This window comes from Ptychodera flava, chromosome 15 (genome assembly GCF_041260155.1).
Source record: "Ptychodera flava strain L36383 chromosome 15, AS_Pfla_20210202, whole genome shotgun sequence".
NCBI lineage: Eukaryota > Metazoa > Hemichordata > Enteropneusta > Ptychoderidae > Ptychodera > Ptychodera flava.
This window is the reverse complement of record NC_091942.1, coordinates 23,818,176-23,844,887: the sequence shown is the minus strand read 5'-3', so window position 1 is coordinate 23,844,887 and position 26,712 is coordinate 23,818,176. Positions and strand designations below refer to the sequence as shown.

The 26,712-nt window shown below is 36.1% G+C and overlaps 2 protein-coding genes and 1 non-coding gene across 3 annotated transcripts; 1 reads left to right on the top strand and 2 right to left on the bottom strand.

Moving 5' to 3' along the window:
* Positions 1-269: 269 nt before the first annotated feature.
* Positions 270-20,760, bottom strand: LOC139152311 (DNA-directed RNA polymerase III subunit RPC5-like). Its single transcript, XM_070725453.1, has 18 exons — positions 20,271-20,760; positions 18,027-18,077; positions 17,438-17,515; positions 16,829-16,944; positions 16,528-16,610; positions 13,489-13,599; positions 12,811-12,974; positions 12,053-12,135; positions 11,698-11,834; positions 11,230-11,350; positions 10,612-10,693; positions 9,723-9,782; positions 8,823-8,980; positions 8,154-8,254; positions 7,056-7,480; positions 6,353-6,424; positions 5,523-5,651; positions 270-4,919 (listed from the first exon to the last, which is right to left on the bottom strand). Exons 1-18 carry the CDS (start codon positions 20,313-20,315, stop codon positions 4,860-4,862), a joined length of 2,076 nt encoding a protein of 691 aa, XP_070581554.1. The 5' UTR covers positions 20,316-20,760; the 3' UTR covers positions 270-4,859.
* On the bottom strand, positions 20,459-20,540 carry Trnal-aag (transfer RNA leucine (anticodon AAG)). Its single transcript has one exon. It is a non-coding gene; the product is annotated as a tRNA-Leu (tRNA).
* Positions 20,761-21,000: 240 nt separating the features above from the next.
* LOC139151606 (large ribosomal subunit protein mL62-like) lies at positions 21,001-26,225 on the top strand. Its single transcript, XM_070724518.1, has 6 exons — positions 21,001-21,266; positions 21,851-21,886; positions 22,875-22,934; positions 23,396-23,478; positions 24,276-24,445; positions 26,032-26,225. The coding sequence occupies exons 1-6, from the start codon at positions 21,083-21,085 to the stop codon at positions 26,114-26,116; spliced, it is 618 nt and encodes a 205-aa protein (XP_070580619.1). The 5' UTR covers positions 21,001-21,082; the 3' UTR covers positions 26,117-26,225.
* The last annotated feature ends 487 nt before the right edge of the window (positions 26,226-26,712 follow it).

The following is a 26,712-nucleotide window of genomic DNA, read 5'->3' as shown; positions in this document are numbered from 1 at the left end:
CAAAGCAATCCTCATGCTGGTCACAATGCTGTCAGAACACAGAACATGTATCTGAATTATTGAAAAAAAGAATATTCTGTGAATTCAAACTGCTCCCACTAGTTTTTACCTCCAAACACTTCATAATCTTAAGGTAGCCTTGGGTACAGATATTTGGGCTCACATCTTTACACCACTGGGCTATCTCTTATGTGGGCTTAGTTTGAAGCTCTTGGAGTAAATAAAGTTTTCAAAGTACTAGCAAACAAACACCACATCACATACACAAGACTTCTAAATATTGTGTTTATTGCTGAAAGCATTCACACAATTAGAAAAATTATCAAGCTAAACAGTCTCAGTTGAAATGGAAAAATCAAAATCACTTCATCAGTGTATGGAAAATAGTTTTTTCCGATTTACTTCAGCATGATAGTAAATTGTGTTATACAGAATTCACAGTGATATCTTCATTTCTAGCTCTTAAGATTTAAAAAATATTCATTCTGCAATACTGTCAATGGTGACTTCAACTGACTTGGAAAAGCTGCCAATGTATTTACTGAACATCAGCAACTAAATGATGCAAAGAGCATTTAAAGGTACTGTATACAGTCACCTGTAATCTAAATATGGCAAAAGGGGCGTTCCTTGTCTTCAAAATGCCCATGTGAGGGCACTGTTTTTAAAAAGTGGCCACCCGCTTAAAATCTGTGATAGTTAGATTTTCTCTTTCCACGGTAACTGTGGCAAAATTAGAACAGGTGTTGGCATTTGCCCATCTCAGGAAGTAAAACGTCCAGCAGCTGGAACTTAATAGCAATATTCATCACTCCCCCCTCCATGTATTCCAAGTATTATCTATATTTGAGTTACATTTCACAAAAACAATAATAGCAAACGTTCACCCTGTCCAACCTGTCTCCATAATTATATTGATTGTCATATTCGCTTTTTTATCAACAGGACATTGACAATCGCTGGGCGCTTAGGAACTCCATCAAGACACTAAATCAGTGTCTTATCAAAAACAGTTTGAGTAAAGCTGAGGATTTGATGCCCACAAGATTATGTGAAAAAATGACACTTTCTAACAAATAAGACTGGACAATGCAGTATAAAACAATCTGTCTGAAATAAAACAAGTTTATTTTCGAGCAAAGTCAATTTATTTAGGAATATTTCCCCGATCAATATAAACAGATAAAGCTCCAATAGGGATGGTAAATCAGAGGCTGGACTTGAGGAATTATTTGGCTAGTGAATATTACCAATAACATTTGAAAAATATTATATGCAATGTTTTCAAGTCATATAGCAAAGTATGGTCAGTCTTTTAAAGACCCTATCGATCTTTATGCCCTTATTCATATGAATATACTCAGTGATCAAGACAATCTGAAATGAGACAAACACTGAGTAAGATACTAAGGTGAGCCCTTATGACAAGAATATGGTACAAATAATTTGCCTGATAGAATTTTCATGCATGCATGCATGTGTAAACTTTTACATCTGATGCCCCCATAACTGAAAGTTAAACAGAAGGTTTAAATCTTGTTTCTGCAAATCCACTCTTCACTGTTCAGTGATAGACAATGAGTGCCTCCTTTTCTGTGATACTTTGTAATGCATTCTCCAGCAACCTTGTGCAGGAGATGAGCTTCATTCGCTCAATGAAAGTTAATCTTGCCAGGGTAAGTATGTCACAGAAAAAAAATTAATGCCGAAAATATGAAAGTTGCTGGCACGCTCGGAAATTAAACATTGGACACATTGTAATGTACTTAGCCTGAGTAAGTAACAGCGAAGTCAGAATTCTTGAATGATGCAGCAGCCTATCAGAAAGGAGATCGTAAATGAGGAATCATGAACATTTTCTGACCAAAAGTTACTGCTTGCTTCTCACGGGAAGCTTGAAAAATAAAATGCCTACAGAACTGATGTGACACAACTTTAGAGAATCATTTTCAAAACAATTAAATTTCTCAAAAAGTAATGCCAAAAGTTTACATGTACACCTACAAATAATATTTGAAATACGTAAGCTGTAAAAAAATCTCTTGCAGAGGTTGGCAAGCTAAGAGACTTGAAGGCTTGTTTGGCGAAAACTATCACAAAAATATTGCAATTTTTTTTTTTTCATAAAATGTTTCTTCATAATGCCATATTTTACAAGAATAGTTTAATCAGATGAGGGTTTGCACAAAAGCTTGAACTCAAAACAGGACTCTTTGAAAATGTTGTAAACATGATAATGAAGAAAGTATGAAAGAGTTGTCACTGCATTTCAGTATATGACTTTTGCATTTTTTCTTGTTTCAAAGAGAATTAACGCATTTGAATGCCATCTGGGAAGTCCTTCTGTTGACTTAAAGATCCATTAGCTGTAACTTTGGTCATTTTTTTTATTTTGTTTGTTCTGTGTATCATCTGCAGTTTCTGGTTTGAATCCCTGAACCATGGAGAAATTCCTAATATTTAGCTCATAAATATACCCTATATGAGTATAATCTGCATTGTTATTGTTTAAATTTTGTATTCAGGTCTGGACTAGAATACATTTATCAACAATAACAATGGTCATTTCACATATACAGGCTGTGTTGGCAAGCAGGACACCGGGCATTGGTCATGATGATCGGATTATAGTAAAATTCTGTAGTTGATACATTGAAACAGAGTAGTGAAAAGTTAAAAGTTACAGCTAATGTCCCTTTAAGCAGAATTCTTGAATGAATAGAACATTGTGTTGTTGTTGTAGCCAGTTGAAGAACTGCAAATTCAACCAAGAGAGACCACTTGGCCAAAGGTTACTTTCTGGAGTCATTTCAAAACATTCACTTCTGTGCACATAAAAAACACACATATAAAAGATCTTTACATCTACCATCATTTGCTTGGTAGCTGTGCAAACCCGAAAAGTCATCAGCTAATCTCACTGAAAGATGAACAGTTCTGTCTCCACATTTTGGTATACCAGTGTTTGCTGTGGCCTCTACTGCTTCTATACCAACATCCAATTTATTTCGTGTTGAATTTTTGTGGAGACATCAGACATCAACAAAATTCGGTAATTCACACATTGGAAATGTGTAAAAGTTAACAAAATATAAACGTACTGTTTTAAAAACGCACATAATTGTGTACCACATGAAATGTTATACCGGTATCTGCCCTGAAATCTGCACATACATTGGTTGAACTATAATGTTGGCATATTAAAATGCTCTTTTTTCAAATATAGAAGAAAGATGTGTTATCAAACAGAACTTATCAGCTTGAGTAAGAATTGTAACTTCAGTCTACATTAGTACTGTTGCATTTATACAAAATGCCCATCATGCAACAGTTGAGAATCACTTCATAGAATTTTCTACCACATGAAAAATTATATCTGAACTGATATCTGCACATGCATGAACTTGAACTATAATTTTGGCATACTTATATGCTATTCATTGATACATGTAATGCAGAAGAGATTTTATCCCTTATATAATTTATCAGCTTGAATGAAAATTGTACCTTTGCTCTAGCTTTATAGTAACTTTCACTACAAAAAAAATTGCCCTTGATGCAACAGTCAGTTGATAGTCACTTTATAATAACTTCGTATGAAGGATGGCTTGACATCAAGTCCTCTCCCATGATGCATTGGGAGCAGCAGTCACATAACACAAAATGCCCCATGATCACAGTTCTGAAGTGTAATATATGATGACGCTTCTATGTAATCTCCTTGGTAACACGATCTAGTGATGTCTTCGAGGAAGACTACTACAAAACTTCAAGCCTATGACTGGCATTTATCCCTCTGATAACGAAGTCAAAAAGAGGTTTTCCCTTTGGTATAACAATCCTGGGCTATAATTTAATGAATGATACTTGTTGCAACAGGAATATAAAAAGTTCATTCATGTTGAGGCACACATCAGTCTCTCGATTTCCTTCAGGGGAATACTTTAATTTTTCTGGCACTGAGTTTGAGGCAAATAATCCGAAGCCTGGGAATTTACACTTGTTAAACCCTGGGTCGAAAAGGCCCGGGATTGAGATTAACTTGGGTGTAACAAGATCATGAGGTGTTTGTGTCTTTTTTCTCCTTTGAAATTGCAATCATTATATAAATATGTTGCTAGATTTTTGGATTAAGTCTACACCAGTCTTTAAAGCAACTACTGTAGGTTGCCAGGTGTGCATGCACATCACTAAATATGTAAATAGCATTAAGTATCTAATTTGCATACAGCCAATCAGGCAGAGCGATAGCAATGCACACTACAGACATCTGTCTCCGGTGTTTAAAGCAGAAAGACTGCCGTTTTGTATAAGAAAACAGGCAAAACAAAGTTAGACAATGTATCCGTGGGAAACAACAAATCAACTTGGAAGATGTAAAAACTTTCATCATGAACGACCATTAAATGCCCAGTTTCACAATTTCAGCTTGCGGGGAAATCATTTTTTATAAACAGAAAAATCTGTGCATATGCAGCTGATGATGCCTTAAATCATTTAAAGAAATTAACACTGATTACCTATTGTAAATTACTGAAGTCCGCTGAAGTAGTTGAACTCACTATACATAATTTCCATTTCATTTAAAATATAATTACTCCAGTTTAAGAACCTCGGAATATCACCTACAAAAGCACTGGTACCTTCTCTTAGCATCAATGTTGAGTGATCCAGCCAACGTATTTCCATTGTTGGATTGTTTCAAGAGATCAGTAACATCGGCATTGAAGGCACAAGACTGTTCTGTAGGGGATACTAGTCACGATCTCATCTCCAAAGAAAAACAATTATCAAGAGTCAAGATTTGTGTTATATTTTCCTGTATTTACATCTTGTTATGATGAGTTGTAAGGCCTGTGCTATGTGGATGGCATTGTTCCTCGTAAATACCAGTAGGCCCCTCTTGTAACACAGCATGTCTATAATAAAGCAAAACAAAATAATTAATCTTCTGATGATAGCTCTCTTTTCAAAGAATCACTGATCAGAAAGAAGTTTTCTAGAATATTTCTGTCAGTGAATGTGATCCTTGTAATGTTCTTTCAGAGATAAAAACCTCTGTTTCACAAGAAATAGACATGAAACATGTTTTCTGTTACTGTTTGTGAATGAGATTCTCAGTATGTTAAAATATATATCTTAAAAACATCCATCACAAATACAGAAAGTCTTGTGTATATATAATATCATACATTTAATAAACACTTACTTTCCTTTTTGTTATGGACAGTGTTAACTCTGTAGACAGCAACTTTTGGTTGTCGGAATCTCCTCCACTAAGTAAGCACATCACTGGATTAACTTTAACTAGTTCAGTACTACATTTTGGTACAACGCTATTGTTTCGTTGTAGCAAAGTTAGACTTTTACACTGACAAACAGGGGAGAAAGGGTTAACAGCCCCAATTTGATATCAATAGGGCTGACTATGCCATTGAAAAGCACTGGTTGTTCCAAATTTTGACATCAGAATAGACTTATTCCACAAAATTCATGCTTACAAAGTCTCTGGTATTTCTCACCTTCAAAATTTTATCAAATTCAGACTTGCTGCTTGGTTCTGTTCCTAAAGTCTCTTGAAATTTTTCTGTAAATTGCTGACGTCTGTATTTAAAGTTGTACTGATACATATCGAACATGACCTCCCTGTACTGTAAAATGGGGACAAACAGAAAGGTATAACTTTCATCAAAAGGTATGTTTTACTCTGCTTGTCAGCAACATTACATTGTAAAATGTGTAAAACAATTTTACAGATTACAAGTTCCGTTCCATTGTCAAGATAGCTCAACTGTGGTCCATCACTTCTGGCAATATTACACAGCCTACCAAGCATAGCTTTTAAAAATTCTTGAAAAAAGAAATGAAACTATTAAAGACAGTATGATAAATTATCCACAGTCAAATGCCCTTTGTGGAAAGAGAATGATCGATTGGTATATGACAGAATAAAACTAAAGCTGGAGTAAATTTACCACCAATTATAAAACTTGGTGAATGGACTGTTAGAAAAGCAAGGTGGATAGATCTTGCAAGAAAAATTGCTGGCATAGTTGACAAACATGAGCATGAAACCTCCATGTTGCAAGTTACCCAAAATGCATTGCACTGTCCAATGACTAAGCCCTTACCCATGGCTGAGTGTAAATGATATTTTCAACAGCAACAATAATGAAATTATTTTTCACTATTTTTACTGCAAAGTTGATTTTTTGTTTCACATTTGTTTCTACACCACATAAAACCTCATCTTCTCTCTTCTGGTTTCCATAATGAACGCGTTTCTGACAAATCTATTTTGCTGAGATGTTTAATTAAACTCCTCAAAAACAAAATGTTTTCTATCTCTTACCTTGTCATATTCATCACCATGGTTTCCTAACGCAAAAACTCTTTTGTCCTCAACTTGTAAGGTAGTTGGCCACTGCAATTTACAGGAAATAAGAAATGAAACTACTAAAATGACAAAACTATTCATTTGCCAGTATTGAATGTCAATCATAAATTCAACTGAGAAAATGTAAAAATTAATAGCACTGTCATATTCACTCCATGGTCAATGTCAAATTAAGACCTTTACTTGATGTGAACTTTTGCAAGCTTGGTTGCTTGAACCTCAAAGCCTGGATATTGGAACAGGTTACTTCAACCATGCTTCAGCTGCCATGTATTAGATTTGCGCATTGTAATACTAGTATTGTAATTTTAAAATCTGAAAAATATTGATGCTGGACTTATTTCACATCTTTGGAATGTTGAAACAGACAAGTAAATAGCAGTACAACTAAAAATAACAGTAAAATCTCTAGTAAATGGAAATTCTTTCTCTCATTTAGACTGAGTTCTGAGAATGAAACATACTGATGTCAAAAAGATCATGCGAACATGACAGCCAGAGTTGACGGGAAAAAAGACAAAAACAATGAGCAGCAAAAACAGGATACACTGAAGGACAAGCAGACCAAATATTTTGTGCGAGACTTGCATGTTCATCTGAGATGGAGCTATGAAAGAGAATTGAAAGGGGGAAGGATTATTCCCATGAATATACTTACAGGAAGCTGAAGTGACTTGGCACCAATCTCTAATGCGCACTGTTCTAGCAGAGTGTCTGATACTCCAGATGCCAATATATGTCCTGGCAAACACGCGGCCAGTTTACTGACCAGAAGACGTCTCATCTCACTGATTGTGAGAATACACTGCTGTAAAAACTTCTCCCTGACAAAGTTCTGCACCTCCGTCCTCAGCTTCTCATTGTTGCTGGTGTCAATCTCAGGGCCATTCATGGTCACATTATTCACTGTCACAGGCTTATGCAGTCTCTTTTTATCAAAGGGTGGTGAAGATGGGGTCGTGTCCATGGGAACTGGGGCAGGATCCGCATTGGTTGTTGGGTGTTGCTCCAGCTTGGCTTTGGCTTTGACCTTGGCTTGTTTCACCCGCTCCTTGCCACATATGAAATCTATGTTAACAGCAGCTGTAAAACAACAAGAAAACACTAGTTCAAATGTTTGCAGCAGTCAGCTCTTGATACCGGGCCATGACTGCAAATATAGAGTACAACTAACATGGCAAGATGTAAATTCACAAAGGAAGACACAAGATGGAGCCCAAAACTGAAGGTTTTCAATTTTTCTCTGTCCCATTTTACACTTTTTACACTTGTGATTATGACTAATATCAACATTTTTTCTCTACTTTTCACATCTTTGATGAAACTTCACTCCTCACAAAAATTTGTTGGCCCTCTTGGGCCAAATGAAAAAAATGTTTCCAGTAACCAAACCTACCCTAGAAGAACTAGGCGACCCTACACATTTTATTCACCTTTTTTTTTATAAATTTAAAGGAAATTTTCTTATTTTTATGGGTCTCAGTCAATAAAAAGAAAAATGAAAAAGTTTCTCTAAACTACCTTCCCTGATTCTCAGTGGCATGTTACTGGAAAGACAATTTTTTTTATTTGGTCTAATAGGAAACAGACACCCACTCAGTTATTGAAAGTGTATACAAATGCTGCCCTGATTGTGGGAAAAATATATACTCTCACAGAGTAATTACATGATGAACGACTATTTTATGGCAATGTGTTGACACGTACAACAAAGAATTTCACTTTCTGTACACCGGACACAGAGAGACAAACAAACAAACTGTCATATCCAATACAATGCATACCATGAGGTGGTAGTTCTCTGCCTTTGCCTTTCTTCTCTGCTTCAGGTTTACCAGTTTCAATGTTTTGCATAATCTGAAAAAAGAATTGTCAGAAAAATGCTAGAGTTGAAGCATAGTGACCAATCAAATTATGCCTATTCTGACAAAACTGGCTCCAGGTCCCTGTCACTCACCACTTGTAAAACCAACACCAGATTGGCTCTTGCAGTCATGCAGATCTCCATGCTAACTTCTGAAGTAAAAATTCAAAAGGCTAAACTACAGTAATGAAGAAAAATGGCCGAACAGTGTACTGTGTTGTAACTCTTACAAATCACCCACAACATGAAGTTTGCTCATCTCCAACTACGTCAACTTTGAAATTAAGACAGTCCTCTTTTCAGCATTTTGTCGCTATTCAACTTTGTAAGCATCCTTCATGGATACGTGACACAATTTGTATTGCTTTGTATTAATCTATCTATCTACCATACTACTAATTTGGTTTTAAATTTGCATATTTTCTACATAACTTTTCACAAATTTCATTTTTCACAAACATCTTTGAACAGAAATCAATCTTTATTCATCAAATGTGAGACTGATTAAAAGTTCTTTTCCAGCACGAAACACACTACTTTGTCAAGAATTCAAATACTTACGATTGGTATTTATTATCCCACAACATTTGTTGCCTCTGCACAACTTCTGGAAATTTTGACACAAACACTGAATCATATTCTATTAAAAACTGCCAACCCTGGTTGACTTGCATTCTTGACATCTGTTCAAGCATCTCTTTGATGTCTTCTGATGGAAGCTGTAAAGAGTTCCAAGATTCAATGAGAATGTGTACTTGGTCCCTGGCAAATACTGGTATGCATTACTCTTGTAACTTTGTGAACTCAGTCAGAGCATTGGTGCCTCCTTGCCTTGCACAAATATCCTTGATTCTGAGATCTTTCCATTTGCTATTTCTCTTGTAACCCTTTAAACGCCAAAGTCAACTTTTGTCTCCTTTATAAAATATAGCCTTGCTAATTTTTTTTCACATCTATACAATATTTTAAATAATTTCCCAAAATTTTCACCAAAATCTGTTTCCTATTAAAAGTGATGTCAATGTGGTCCAAAATCATTTAAAATTTACAGAAAACTTTGGTAATATGTTGCATTAAAATTTTGGTGGAAAAATATTACAGCACTCAAGGGTGTTTAAGGTCATGTGCAAGTAAATGGCTATTTGTTGTAGCAGTTATATTTCCTGGGATCTCTGGCAGAAACTGTCAACAGCCACAATAATTTCAGCTGCTTGAATATTTCTTTATCCCTGTTACTTCACGCTATAATCAACACAACTTTGCAGTTACAAAGAATTTAATATAACAGCAATAACATATACATACAAAATATATGTACATGAAAAATTATGATTGCATAAAAAATATTGAATATTTAAACGCACATATTCTACTTTCTGTGAAAATGTATGCAAATGTCTACCATTTTCTCTCACCATCCACATGCAACAGGAAGTTTGGTGATAAAATTATCTCACTTACCCTGGTAACCATGGCGATTTCTTTCCGAATTACATATCTACTCTGTGTAAATTTCCACATCTGCAGAAAGAACACATAATATTAGGGTTTGTTTTATCTTTAGTACCATTTGCTCATTTGTCCTTTGTTCAGATTTTTTCAGAAAGCATGCACTGCAAACTTTTGACTTGTACCGTTCTATGCTTCAGTGCAAATTTAAGCAAGAAGTCCTTGTACTCATCGTTTTTAACCCTTTAAGTGCTAAGTAAATTTTTGTCACCTTAAGGTAGAACGCACCTCGGGACAGACATTCGGACTCTCAAACTTTTACAATTGTCTTCTGATATACTACATGTGGGGGTTCATTTTAAAGCTCTTGGTGAAAGAAAACTTTTCACCGGCTTTTTTTTTTCGAAATTCGAAAATTTTTATTTTTCTCCATAGAGTTAACACAGGGATGGCGGCCATTTTGAATTTCTAATATCGGTAAATCTTGGGTAATTTGTTTCTCTAGTACCAAAATTTGCACGGTGACCCCCTATTTTTATTCTTGATTTTGAAAGAGAATGATTGAAAGATCCCTTGAGGAAAGTTAGAGCAAAAGTTTAAGTCTTTCACTTTCGAGGTGCATATTACTTAAACCCAGAAATGTTTTTTTTTTCAGATCAAGCCAATTTTTCAGATTTTTCCCAAAATTTTGATCAAAAAACTGTAGTAAATGAAAAGTGATGTCCATTTGGTCTGAAATTATCAAAAAAATCACAGAAAATTTGTAAAAATTGATTAAATGTGATGGGAAAAATGACAGCACCCAAAGCATTAAAGCATTAGTGTAAGTACATGCTCTCATTTGCATCACGAGTTCTACTGTAACAAACTATGCCTGCATAGAACATGGATCAGTACTTACAATGTAGTCTCTGCCTCTGCTAAGAATTTCAGCTGATACACCACTGTTGGCACTGATAGAGTCCTTGGGATACAACACTTCACTGTAAATCGATCAAATTACTTAATGTTACAAATGACGTAATTCTTTCAATCTTACAAAGTAACTATTGACAATTTGTTTAAATTTGTGGTGCAATATTCAGATTTCCTTCAGTGACAAAAAAAAGAATAAACACAATTGGTGCACAATGGTTAATTCTTCCTTAAAACATGAGATCACAATTGACTCTATGGACACTTTGCAAAAATGCAGGTTATTTAGGTATTGTAATTTCTTTAAGTATGTGTCCACTATCACCACTAAAAGCAAGTGAGTTGACTCACAAAAAAGTAGCACATGTGTTGATATCTCTTTACACAGAGTTGTCAAGCTCACTACTCCATCTTTCAAAATACAGGGTCACACCATAGTACAGACCCACTAATGGACTTCAAGCTGACCATGGCAATGTAAGTTGAGATGAGTATACATAACATGAAGCAAACGACAACAGCTGTTGAAAAAGTTACATTTTGGCAGAACTCACTTTCTCAAAACCAAACTGGATGGAATGAACAGAGATGAATTACAACACACCTTTTCACGACCCAACATCCTTGGACCAGAACAGCCACTTGTTGTAAGGCTCGTAACACAGCTGTCTGGTCTGTGACTGGTGATACCAGGGTCAGAAGCTGAGAAAACCTCAGTACCTTTGCTGATGATGCAGAGATAATGAAAGGGAAAGAGAACAGAAAAATGTTATTTCCTTATGGAATTTTAACCAAAAAGATTAGCCATCTGAAAACATTGTATTTCTATTACAAGTATAAAGAAATATGCTGAGCATGTATGTCCCTATGAAACAATAGATTTGTCATTTCAAGTGCATTTTTCCTTATACTATCGGTAGTCTGCAAATTCTTCTAGCTGATTTCATATGACTAATAACTTTATTTCCTGTGACATACCTGATATTAATCCCTTTAGACAAGTATCTACTATTCCTATCTGTAATATTTAAAACAAGATTTTCAAAATTTCAAAAGTCCAGCACAGACTTACCACTTGTGAGGAGAGCTCTGACTTGGTCTGCCAGTGGCATGGTCTTCAACTGTGTCATTGACAGAACATTGCTGGGCATTTGTGGCATCTTGATATCCGATGATTCTTCTTCCGGCATCAGCATTGCAAGATAACCCCTGCAACAGACATGTTGGAAAGGAGTTTGTGATAGTGCTTTGTGTGGCCAGTGAACGATATCGGTATGTAAAGATATGCAATAAATATGAAAATTTTATCTTGTTCAGCAACAAAAGGCTTAACATTCAAAAAAGTCAACACTGACCACACCATTGAGGTGGAGAATTTTAGGAAAAAAGTCTGTAATTTGGGAATTTTTTACAAAGTCGTTACTTACTTTGGTGAGGTTCCAAACTCTGTGACTTCAAAGTCATTACCCTGTGAATACAGTTGGTTGTACTCAACCTCTGATGCTACATCCTGAAACAAGAAAATTAAAAATATTAGGTGCTACCCCTGGGAAACATTTAACTCAAATATTATTGTGATACAAGGTTTCCAGTACAGCCACCCCCAGGATATTACCCACAAGACACTTGCCTCACACTAACACAAGCCAATACTGCTGGAAGGGAAATTTCAAAGTGATAAATATTCATTGGGGTAGCCCATCCTTTTACTAATACTTGAAGCTACAATGAATATTTATGACATCTGAAATAACACAGTTCATTTTCTATGAAACTGACATGGTCTCTAGTGAGAGTCATTGAGACTATTCTTCAACACTATACTACATCCCTTCGCTTTGCACCCCTTGTGCTATAAAATGTGGTTTTGAAAGATGCTTGGTCATACTCGAGCGAGATTTGTCAAATTAGGTATACAGACTTTGGTTTGGCCCATTCCGCAGATTGATGAAAAGTTCCACACATACTTACATCTGGAGGAATAGAGTATTAAGCCATGGCTATGATCAACTTCAAAGTGAAATCTCTTCATACATCAACATTAGTTTTTCTAAGATCAAAAAAGCTTTCTTTTGTCTCAGACATAGGATTTTGAATTTTTACAATTTTGACAAATCTAACTCCCTGACATGCAAATAGCCAACCCTAATAAAACCATCGTTCAACAAATTTGCTCCTGGCTTACATCAATGTGATGGTAGTTCAGATCCACCCATGGTTCCTCAGACCGTTTCTGCTCCAGGTACTGCCACGATGCCAACCTTTTAGCCTTGGCTTGGTCAGTCTCTGGTCTGGCAAACTTGACCATCACAGGCTTGGCCTCCTCTTCCTCGTCCTGGGAGGACTCACCTGTATCAATGAATGATGGGTATCATGTAATTTACAATGGAGTTTGATAAACTGTGTTTTCAAAATGCTGTGGTCGATTTACAAAAAATCTTTTTTTCATGTCTGCCACTTGAGAAGTAATATGGCTGCCTCTTACTTACTCTTTAAAAACATTTGGTAGAAGAAGTTGATTTTTGGTATCATTTAAACCAGTTCAAAAATACCAATGACAACATTTGAAGCGTTTTTGGACCGAAATGGGATACTAGAGAGTACTTAAATCTACTAGGAACAGACTATAAACATTTTCATAGAGTAATTTATCATGGAAGACAGAATCATATATCACTACAATAATGCTTTTGACTTTCAAGAACATAATCTGCATTGAAGAAAAATGTGTGAAGCAATATCTCAAACGACAGAATTTCATGATTATTTTGTAAAGTTGAATAGTGTGTACTACAAATTGATATAACAAGTTGACTATTTGTCTCTACTTATCACCATGGTTACATGAAGTTCAAATACTCGCCTTCTGTATCAGCTGACTTCTCTTGCTTCACCCTTACATCAGCTTTGTCGAGGTATTTGAAACTTGGTCTCAGTTGTACTATACCTTGCAGAGGAGTCAAATGCAGCTCTCCTACGGACAAAAAGTTCAAATTCAATAACACGATTTCTATCATGCCTATATGAGTATCAACTGTCATGAAGTTTGATAACATCTTAGTTTTTTAAATTATACATATCCTTTTTTCCTGTTTAATGCCATTTAAAGAAAATTCTTTGTTTGCCATCCTTGGATTTTTGAAAAACCTACCAGCCAGCCAGCAGAAAAAACAAAGATAGAAAAAAAGACAACATAGATCAATCGCATAAACTTACACTTTCCAATCGGTTTATTGGTCACAAGTATGAAAAATCATCAGTTACATTTACAATGCAGCGTTTCTTGTGCTCTTCATTGAGCATGATGAAAGCAATGCTTGGAAACACAATTTATACTTGTATAAGGACAACAGACACAGTTATAGTTAGGTGACTGTGAGTCTGAACAGAGATTCCATAGTAACAATGGTGATAAACATCATACAAGTACACAATGTACCACATGTACAGCGTGACAGTAATCAACTGGCTGTGTTCAGAAGATACTTTGTCTCTGATGAAGGTGTATGCATAGACAACAGCAAAATTATTAATTAAAATAACAAGATCTCAATCATAAAGAGAAAGCATATGTGCAACAAATGCAAAAAGATGCTAATTACGTACTATGAGGATGTTTACGAAGTTTGGACAAAAACATAAATATATTTGAATTATATCAGAATGATGAAGGTAGTCAACACTTAATGAAGGAACATGAGAATTTTCCGTGATGGATTTGCAACGTGTTACAGTATTTGAACATTAATTGTGACATGTAGATTTAAGACCGAGACCTGTATTGATGTTTACAATAGGACGTATAATTTTATCTTAAATTCATATCTATCGTATGATCAAAGCCACGCCTTAAAGATAACGTTTAACATCCCATTCTAAAAAAATACGAGAAAGGGAATACAAAGGACAAGACTATAAGAGAGAAAAATACAATAGACAGGGCAGGAAGACAGAACGACCAATGAGTAGTCCAATGCATTTAGACAGTTGGAGACATGTATCTTGGGCAATGGCACCTCTCAAGCTTGTCTACCCAGGTACCGAGAAATAAAGTCTATGTAGTACCAACGAACTCTGAACATCTCATGTAGTCATTTGAAGATTACCAGTAGCTCTCAGCAAGCTCAGATGAGTCCATGAGTAAACGCAGGCCAAGAACGAGATAACGAGATAAAACAACACAAGAAAAAACAAGTAGTGATAGTTTTCAAAATGTTGAGGTAGAACAAAAATTGTTCTTTCAAAACCTGAAAATTTTCAAATATAAAACTGAAAAAGTTACTGAGTATAACAAACTATGTAGTTGTAACTAAGAAAACAAATGCTAAACATTTTGGTTAAAGTTGAGACTACCGTCTCTTTCATACAATTACATTTCTTGTAGTAAGAAGAGTGGGTAGCTGAACAAATCATTACAGCCTTGACTGTAAATCCTCCTTTAAGTGTCTCAAGTGTCAAATAATACCAGTCCTGAGCACAGTTCCTTTTGAGTTAAATGCTCCATTAGCTGTAACTTTTGGATATTTACTCTGAATTCTGTGTATCAACTACTCTTTTAGCCGACTCTCAATAGCGCTGATTGCGATGTCAGGTTTGTTACTAATACAGCTGCATGTGCGACATTGGATAACACTGCCTCTAGTTCGGACAAATTTTGTTGGTGCATGCATGGTTGTTGTTGCAGCTTGAGCTGAGCCATAAACTTGTATGAATTAGTATGACCATTGGTATGCATTGTAACACTAGCAGGTTTTATTTTCATTGTTCTTGCGGAAAATGCGGAAAAATACTTATTTTTGCATATAATGAAAGACAATGACATTCAGTGATCAGCGCTATTGCATACTTAAATTCCAAATGTTCTGCTTGTGAAGAAAGCTTATGCTGAATGCAGTGGCTATTTTTGACAACTGAATTCTAATCTGGACTCATAAAATGACCCAATCGTTTTGTAGCAGAAAAATGTTCAGAGTATAAGAGCAACTTCAACTGTGTACGAACTCAACAACGAACATTTCATGGTACCTGCTTGCCTGGATGCTGATCCAATATTGTGATTAATCGCGGATCGCAGAAAAGCTTATGGAAATTCCGTTCCGTCCTTTAGGCCAAAGTAATTAAATTCTTTGTTTTGCGTCCCCACATGCTTAGGTTTTTTAAGGTTTTCATGAAAAACACACACAGTGTATTTGAATAGGAAATTTTAGGACATGACTGCTTAGCTTTTCTGAACTAAAAATTTTGTTACAATCTTTTATTTACTGCAATCAAATTACATTGTGTTAATTTTCTTGTGTGTGTTTTTCAGCCACTTAGACGCGTATCTTTTCCCATTTTGAGTGGACGCAAAACAAAGAATTTAATTACTTTGGCCTTATTCAAAGCCAAACCAGTCAAGAATTTTTTCAATGCTTTTTTATGGAAACCGAAACAATTTCATGCCCTTCCGCCCACATGAAAACATTGAGGGAGAAATTGACTTGTGAAACAGTCCATCGATCATACGGTAAACTAATATGCTACAGCAGAAGGCGGAGTTGCTGATGTACACTTCATGTACAGTGGCTGATGTATCCTTTTACGATAGGTAGTCTTAGTTGTATTGAAACGATTGTACAACATTTGCGTTTTTGCGACATTTCAGTAACTGCTGTATAATGGCATTCTGAATGAGTCATTACGGACAAAGGAAGGGTACAACGCGCCATATTTTCAAGCAGACGATCTGTGTTTGTTTTTCAGATTCGCCCCAAAACCTAGCCGCACGCGGACAGCAAACAAAGAATTTATTTTATGGCATCTAAAAGTTATTTACACATTTTCAATAATATGTCTTAAGGTATAATTTACTCCTAGTTTCAATCAACATAAACTTACGACGCATGATTTGAGTACCACTTACCGTCTTTGAGAAGACCAGCACAGTATCTTGATACTGAGGATGCTGTGTGACTGGAAGTCAAAACCTGTTTGTCCATGACATCACTGGAAAGACAACACCATTATTATTTTTCTCCTTTACATACACATACTGTTGATTTTTCAACATAAATTGACTATTGTATCATAGAATCTGAGATCCATGGACGAACCATTTTTCGCCATCTTATTTTTCTTGTGTTTATTTGCATTACTAACAAAGTTAAACTTATAGATATCAGTGTCTCAGTAGTTATTATCAGTAAACATAAAAATGTAATTACCTGTTGTACGTTGCACCACTCGCTTTGTTCATACCATCTACGTTCAAAGCAATTTGTTCTCCTTTACTGTGGCAATAGTTTGGACTTCTGGTGTCCAGAGACATTTCCAATTCAAACTGTTGAAAAACACATGATACGAGCAATCACACATTGGAGTTATGAAGACGTGAACAAACGACTTCAGCAACAGTGTAAGTACATCAGTCAGGGACACTGTACACAAATCTGTCACATTTGTATTTGACATAAGCAAAGGTTTTTACTCATATGCAAAAAACATCTTCTAAAGCATACTTACAGTTCTGAAACACCTTCACGAGAGTTTGTCTTTTTTTATGATGCCTCAATAGCAATATCAATGAAAACTTGGAAAACTTCAAGACTGAAACATTCAGAATGCCTTTGTTTGCAGTTACTATGATTCAATATTAAATATTTTATTTGTAATCTTGTCCAAAATAATTTTTTACCAACAAAAGATGAATTTTGATGTTTCTTTTCCAGAAGAAAATTTGGGGGATCATGAATGTCTTGTTTCATACAGGGTTTACTTTTGATCTTGGGTCTAAACAAATGGCTGGATGACAAACAGATGAGTTCTAGCCTTACTTTCTGTTGCTTGGGTTTGACACGGGCACTGGTCACTTCAAAGTCATCATAAGCCATGCTGGAAGGTCTGACTGGATACTGGAATTTCAAACACAGATGTGCAGTTAGAGATGTTAAAAGCTGCTACATTCGTCAATAAAATGGCATGTACTTTTTCTGAAATTTAGGATTTTCAGCACAATGGCTCTCGTCTGTCTGGCAAATACTTCCTTTGGTCCTGGTTTTTGATGTTGAAATCAATGTGTTTGACCAAGATAATGAGTTACGAAGAGGAATCTTGCTGAGCAAAATTTCATTCATTGCATAAACTACCAGTAAACATGAAGGAAATGAAAGCATCTTCAAAATTTACAAATGACAATGGTTTAAGCAAAGGTCGAATATACACTCCTCATGATTACAGGTATTGATAAAAACACATATTGTTATAAACATGGTGGCATTAATTGATCCTGTTCTATACCTGAAGGATTGTTCACCTAAAGAAATTCTTTCACTTCAAGAGAGACTTTTTATCAAATTTATTAAATTTCTGAGTATACACAGGTGCCAATGTCGCAACTTTAAGTACAATTAAATACTTGCATACCTGTAATAGATAAAGTTTCTCTGCTAAACCTTTGGACAGGTACACATCAACCTGGAATAAAGCACATTATTAATCAATGAATATATTTTATGTGAAATACGGTTTATATGAAATGTTATATCAAGCTATTGAAATTCAGACACCCTATTAAATTTTCATTGAAAATTTCAACCCCTGTCCTATCCAGAGAATGATTAGTTCAATATTTTATAGACGCTTGAATAAACTGTGTATCATAACCCTGGTTACTGGTAACTACATCACAACCATAGCATACCACTGAGTTTCCAGCAAGGGATGAAAGTGAGAATGACATGGTAAATAGAAAAGATGTAAAAACTGCTTCAAAAACTTTTTAATAGTATTTCCTCTGTAAGGGCCCTGTCACACCTTGACGATTTAGCCAGCATATGCCAACGTGAAAAATTTTCTCCAAAACGCTGGCTTGCTGAACTAAGGATGTATTTTTTCAATTTTAAATGTATAAATAGCATATTCATAACTAGCTGTGGAAACGCAGCTATCTGTTGGCGGGGTTGCCTGCGTCTTTATGTGGTCAAAGGTCAACCCCGCCACGGATAGCTGCGGGCCATCTGCGAGCGAAAGTGGGTCTATTACGAGGACACAACATGTATCGGAACTTTGAACGGCAAAATAAACCAAAGTGAGCGTAATTCAATAAAATGACCTATACCTGCCTGAACTCTGATTATCGCTCACTCCCTAACTCCTTTTGTGAACAAAATTTCTGGTTCGTTTACGTAATTTCGGCTGATTTTCCAAGGAGTACTCAAGATTTTCACTCCAGCAGCGAACTTTGACTTCTATTGATATGCTAATAAGGATCTGACCGAACGAGCGACGTCTGTATTAGCATATCAATAGAAGTCAAAGTTCGCTGCTGGAGTGAAAATCTTGAGTACTCCTTGGAAAATCAGCAGAAATTACGTAAACGAACCAGACATTTTGTTCATAAAAGGATTTAGGGAGTGAGCGATAATCAGAGTTCAGGCAGGTGTAGGTCATTTTATTGAATTACGCTCACTTTGGTTTATTTTGCCGTTCAAAGTTCCAATACATGTTGTGTCCTCGTAATAGACCCACTTTCGCTCGCAGATGGCCCGCAGCTATCCGTGGCGGGGTTGACCTTTGACCCACATAAAGACGCAGGCAACCCCGCCAACAGATAGCTGCGTTTCCACAGCTAATTCATAACATACTCATAGGTTAAAAATATGTTTTTGGTACGCTAGACAATTATCTTGACACATTTCGACTTGTAACTTTTACGAGTAACATATGTGAACAAGTGTCAATGAGCGCATAACCTACCTACAACTTATGGCTAATGTGTGCAGACGTATGAGCCATACGCTGGCATATAATACGTTGAAAAGTTTTGTGCAGTTTTCGATGACCTCAGAGTTGACGTACTACAACGTATACCAGCGTGCTTCAGCATGCCCTTAACTTATACAAAACTTACCCATAATGTATTTGACATATGCCCTGCGTATTGGCCAAATTTTTCATACTTTGGCATACGCTGGCTGAATCGTCAAGGTGTGAAAGGGCCATAACATTTTGAGTTTCCAGTATACATTGAAACTTTCTTTAGGGGTGGAATGATCAAGTTTGAAGTGAATAATTTCATACTATTCACTGAAGTTGCATGTACGTCTGAGAAACATTCTAATAATAAAAAACTCAACCGTTCTTTTTGACAATTGAACAAAACGATTAAATACCGGAGTTCCAATTACTGTGGGCTTACACAATGTCAGCTGTTAGCAACACTGCTGACAACTGGGTTTGCAAACAACAATAAATATATAAAGCAGGTCAAGGGAAGAACTTGACCACTTTTCATGTTCAATTTGCTGACGTTCCAGCTCATTTACACTTGCATATATAGGTGTGCGCAAACAGCAATGCAAAATGTGACACTTTTTTCTTTGTTGTAAGATATCTCCGTTCGACGGTCATCGACTGTACTTCGCCCCGACACAGTGTACTGTGTTCTATTGCCTGCAACCTTCCTCCACGGTCTGGAGGTGTGCTTCACGTAATTACACTGACCTATAGCGGAGATCACTTTCTCATTTCTGTTAAAAAACCTAATGCCACTCGCATGTGCTCAAGCACGTTTTCATCTGCCCGGCGTACCACTTCCGGATCGCAGAAGAAAATATAAACCTGCTGAGGACACATGTGCAATCATAGATAATGTAAGTTTGGACTTACCTCCGCTACTACGGGGTCATCTTCAAAAGCATCGTCTTCGGCCATGTTTGACCCCGGGGACAAAAAAAATGAACCCGGAGGATAGCTAATGCCCGACTGGCCGGTACGTCAGGTCCAGTGGTTAAAAAGTCTCATGCAATACACGCGTAAGGCGTAGATTTTTCATTCAAACTCGAATAAAATATTCTTGGCAGCGGTGGGATTCGAACCCACGCCATCGAAATGACTGGTGCCTTAAACCAGCGCCTTAGACCACTCGGCCACGCTACCCCACATTGAAACGTGAGATATGTAAATTATTAGAATATTGACTGAAATTTACGGATATACAATTGGCAACCTGGAGAAAACCAATTATTAATACGTGTCCTCGTTGTAAAAGCCCCTTGTACTAGACCAAATTTTCGGTAATCGAGACGGCAACTTATCACCTTCGCGACAAAAATCGCAATATGGCAGCGTGGAAAAAACGAGGGGTTGAAGGTCATTGCACTTGCGTTAAGCTGAACCCCTTATCTTTTATAATGAATATATTTCGCACATAATGATAACAATTTCCCCCAGTAAGTTTCTTTTTAATCCCCAACAAAGTGTCCTTGCTATGTATTTAAAAAAGATTTGCCCTATTTGTTCTGAAATTCAAATGTCTTTTCCATTAAAAAAGTGCGTATCACTCGTCGGAAATGTACCATAGATGGCGTATAGAGATATTTATCTTTCAACTTAGGGGAGCTTCTCGCGCGAAACAACCAGGCATTGGATTCATAGGATTTCCCGACTTCATACCAAGACAGAACTGAGTGTCCAGAAAGATGTTGAGAAGCGCATGCATACGACAGCTTCGAGCTATGGGACTCATTTGCAGGTCACATAGCCTGCAGTTTTCACCGAGAACAATCAGTACCAACGATTTCAAAAGCGTGTATAGTTTAGACAAATTGTATCCGAACAGTAACCCAGAGTTCGGAGTGCCATACTCACCCCACAGTACTCAGGTCAGTGGTTGTAAATGCACCTAATATTATAGACGAGGATGAAGAGATATTTGAGGAGTTTAAGTCCTGTTTCTTGCTGTTGCGTTTCTCGTAATGTCAGGGATGAGCCATATATAGCTGTCAATTTTTCTGTCAAAGAACACATGAGAAACTTAAGCCTTTGCGAGAGAAAGGAGGAGTGGGACTAGGAGAAGAGGATGATGATGATGATGATGATGATGATAGTGATGATAATGGTGATTATGATGATGATAATGGTTTCTTCAGTGTGTCTTTATGGACTGACTCATCCTGCCCCATGTATTGAGGTCAATTCTTGTTTAGAATTCTGGTTGAATCTTGTTGAACACTAGTTTTCCACATATTAAACACACCATGAAAGATGCCATAAATTCAAGTGTATGGTAACTTTCACTAATACTTGCCATTTTAATATTTCAAAAAGTTCACATTTCTTCATCCTGCTTCAAAGGGCCTGCTGTAAAGTGATTGTTAACAGTGCTGAAGATTAAATCAGACAACTGGATTGAAATGATATGCATATTTAATAGACTCATTGCAATTTTCTTCCATTTTTTCATGCAGAGGATTCTGATAAATTTACTGGTCATATACCAATAGGTAGGTAAAGAAATATTTGCATTCATCCAACTTACATTAGCTGTGAGGGTATTTCTATAATCATGTAATCAGAAATGGCACAATGTGTTAAAGCTCTACTTTTCATCGTGGTTCAATGTCAGAGACAAAATAATCAACTGTCATCATGTTGTAATTGGCTGATTTCTCAAAGAATGCTGACATATTCATGCAGATTAATCCTTTGACTGTTGTAATTTTTCCCTCCAAAATATTAATGCAACATTTACCAATTGCTAGGGATCTTTATAATTATTTTGACCATTTTGGATCAGATAGGCATAGATTTTCATTACCTGTGGTTTTGATCAAAAAGTTGGGGAAAATATGAAAAAAATTGTCTTTGTTTTTACATTTTTTCAAAGACTACAAAAATTGACACTCAAAGGGTTAATTAATAGACTGTTAGTGTATAATTCTCTACATGGAATGCCTGTCTTTTTGATACAATTGATAAGTAGCACTTAATCCTAACAACAATCAAGAAAGAAACTCATTGAAACATTACTAATATTTGTGAGATTACACATAAGAGAATATCCCAATTCTTTCCAGAGAAAGATAAAAGATGTGCCATACGCTGTCAAAATATTATTGAATTTCAGCGTTCCAAAGGTTTTTTTCAATGCTTTATCCAGAAAAGTCAAGTTCACCACTGATGATGAAATTTGTGCTTGCTATCAGTTCTGTTCACTTTGGATCCACATTCACACACAGTCCTTTTTGGAGGGACCATAATTCACAGCAGACTAAAAAATCCATCTTTCAAGGGCGCTCTTTAAACTCCCCCATCTTTGTAGAGAGTGTCTTCTTTTCAGTGTAGATTCACTGTAACTAGGGAGAATACCTAGAACATTCCTAACCACAGTGGTCTTTATAGATCAACCAGTCGCCATGCTTTGTAGGGACTCGGAACTCAAATGTCAAAACTGTTGATTTTAAATCCATGTAATATGGTTTAAATTTTCAGACCAACTCACAATCAAATACAGTCGTAGCAGTGGACCAGGAGGGCAGAATGTAAACAAAGGTTAGAAATCCACAACATTGAGCATGAAAATGCTGTTCAGATTTGTAAAATCATGTTTGTGCTACATAATTTTTAAAAGAAAACAAACGACAGTTTCCTCAGCCTGATTTTTACATTGCGAAACTTCATTGTCTAATAGAGTAACTGATTGCTACTCAGAGTAGCATGATATCAAAGGTATTACCAGCAGTGGTTTATTCCAGATATGATGTTGGACATTATCAAGTATTAATGAAGAAGATTTCCGTTATGTAGGAACGTGTGGGACAGGTTGAGAAAGTTACAATTTTTCAAATGTTCAATTATAGTAACGTGAACCAAACGTTACATTTAGGAGAAGATTGTGGCCTTCAGTATGTAAAAGTTGTTGATTTTGGCTGTGTCACACGAAAGGGAACTGTTCTTGTATGTCAGGACACCAACTTCATTGCATGTGCACTTCACTTTATTTTCTGTTTTAGTGAACTCAAAAGTAGATCTAAGATTCCATGTTCCTAGTGCAGAATGGATCCCTGAAGATATCAGGAACAAAATGATGGAAAAGGTAAGGCAGGATCCCATTCAAAACATCAAGGAAAGCAGTCATATGTGCTTTAATTAGCCAGTAACTGGTTTGCTATCTGCTGAGCCAAAGAAAAAAGTGAAGCCCCATGTTGTATAGTGTTACTGCCATTCGATATTTAAAATAGCTGACACGACTATATTGCCTTATATGGAAATATGCAAATTTGCAGTGACTGATTATCTTTCATTGACCATGGTGTAATGCTTTTGGTGCATTTTCACCTAGTTCAAGAAATGATTTTACTGATAGTAATTGGTGAAAGTAAGGTGTTTGTTGCTTTTCTTGTCAGAAACATTGTCAACCATGATTGATTGGCCATCAGTCAACGTATTATCTCTCAGCTACAACAGGGCATGGAAGAATAATAATACTTGCCAACAAAATAATAACTTGCGATTTCCACCATTTTGTTATGAGTGAATGCTCAACAAATTTTATTTAACAGGATATTTTCATCTTAAAATAAATGCATGGTGTTTATCAAATGATGCTTTAAAATTCATAAATTGCAACTTTTAGTCAAAAGTCGGCCTATCATTATTTTTTTAGGTTTTTAGTGGTGCATTGTTTTGTCAAGTTTGTTAGGTTTTGCACAATTTAGGTCCAGACTGAAACTATTGCATGACCATAACTAGGCTCATTATGCCTAGGACAAATTAACAAACATTTAAACATTGAAAACAAGAAATACCTATCTTGAGCAAGAAACTTATATTTACAAAACCTGATGTTTTTAGTGTGTGTACTCATATAAATGGACTTGTTCTGTTTTTCAGTTTAAAACAAAAATCAATGCTAGAGGAGAGCTTATAGTTACATCAGATAGAACAAGAATGCAAATTAAGAATTTAGCAGACTGCCTTCAAAAAGTCCGAGAAATGGTGGAAGAGGCTAGCCAGAAACCAAAAGAACTCTCGGACAAAGATAAAACAATTAGAAGACTACGGTAATCGTATATTCTTTTAAATGCCAGAACTGTGATGCTTTGCAAAAACAGCACTTTGTAGATATTATATTCTATTTTATCTTTTCATTTTAACGTTACATTTTCCTCTTTATGTACCATCGAGGCCAATTCCAGATGACATCACATTTCCATCATTAATCGACAGAAATGTGTGTTGGGATTTTTATCTCAAAAGGTTTTAGAAATTGCATCTTCAAAAGTTATGAAGATGGTACTTTATCACCATAAAGATATGAAAACCATTGAAATATGTCAAGAGATCCAATCACATGATCTGTGCTATTAGGGGCTGTGGATAATTAAAACATGCACAGGGTAAACAAAACTAATTCAATTCAGCCTCAACCCTCCCAGTCCCCTAAACGAAAGTTTGGAAGTGCCTCATTCTGTATCTGTATATCTATACACTAACAGACACACACACACACACACACACACACACACACACCCGCATACTCCCTCTAAAATCAATCTCTGTTCAGCACCAACTCAACAATGACGCAACCAATAGAATGACATGAACAGTGTATCATAACTGATTGTTACGTTATTTTATTTGTGCACTGATTCACATGTATGTCAAAAGAATGCTGGTGTAGCAACAGTGCCAAACACGCCAAACAATGTAGCGCGATATTTTGTGATACATAAAAATGTGAAGAGAGATGTTGCGATATGAAAACTTGTGCCATTTTTGCACATGGTAATGGAAATACAGCCAAACCACTCCCCCTAAACACAGAAGTTACATTTACAGTGCGTGAGTTTTAATTATCCACCACCACTTAGAGAGTTATTGATCAGAAACAGTCTATTAGTGTAATATAAAATGTAAAGGTGCTTACTTCAGAACTGCTTTAACACCTCTGACTTAAAAAGAAAGTTCTTAATGACTCAAAGAAATGTTACATATTACATGGTAACAGCTTACGGCTGACTCAAGAAAAAGAGTACCAAAAACTGAGAAGGTGGTCCAGGATTCAACATTGTGCTTAACTGAAAAATAAATTGGTTTGAATTGTTGGGGCACCAGTAATGGTATTGGACAAGTGATAGATGATAGCATCACAAGTCTGATCAATAGTAGCAGACAATAAGTGATAAATTGTGCAGTTATCAAACAAGCAACTCTCAGTTTTACATTTAAATTGACATTTTGGTATAAAGAAACCATCCAGGTAGTGAACAACTCATGTTTGGAGAGAGAAAGAAAATGAAAGGCCTCATGAGACCAACTGCCATAATGCAAATACTGGTATACCGGTATGTGAGCTACCATCCAAGGGCACATGTGATACCCATAGTGATCCTTGTCATGTTTTACTAGTCATTCATACTTTCCAGTCAACAGCCATTTAACCCTATCACTGCCATGGTTTAGCCCAAACCCGTTGTTGTTATCAATGGTGATTATGGAGCTGTTTACAGGGAATTGGGGGTGATCAGGTTATGCGTGGATGTCTGAGAGTCTGCTCAACAGGATCAGTGTATGTAGTGAGTCAGAAGACACCTGTGTCGTCACATTCTGCATAATTCACAAACATGTCTTTATTTTACTCCTACAGGACAGAGAGAGCTCACAGAGAAAGACTAAGGCAGAAAAAACTACATTCAACCAAAAAACAAGATCGAAATGTTTATGTAGACTGAACTGCTTTTTGATATTTTATTTAAGAAAATATTACTTTTGTGTATTTTTACTCAATAGTGTGATGTTTTGAATGACTTGGTCAATTAAAAAACGATCCTTACAGTGAAATTTCTTTTTTAGTCTTTTTAGTTCCCATGAACACCATCCAGGGGACTTATAGGTTTGGTCATGTCTATGTGTTTGTGCATGCGTGTGTGCTTGCATCTGTCCATCCGTTCACGCAAATATCTCAGAGATGCCTGGAGCAATTTCAATCAAACTTGGTACAAGGATCACTCCTTATGTTATACATATGCACGTTGATTTGTTTTGTTATTCAAACCAATATGGCCGTGTGACGGCCATTTTATTTAAAAAGCGGGAACTATGTCACTGACAATGACTTTTTGAAAAAGAGCTCTGTTTCTTGAGTGACTGCACTAAATTTGATGAAACTTTGTAAAGATGTTAATCACGTAGAGCTCTGATAGCACACAATGAGATATGTCAGTATTGCATCAATTAATTTCCAATTTGCATATTTGATGAATTTTTGTAATTAGGATGATATGTCTAGAAATACTGAAGCAAATTGGATGAAACTTAGTACAGATCT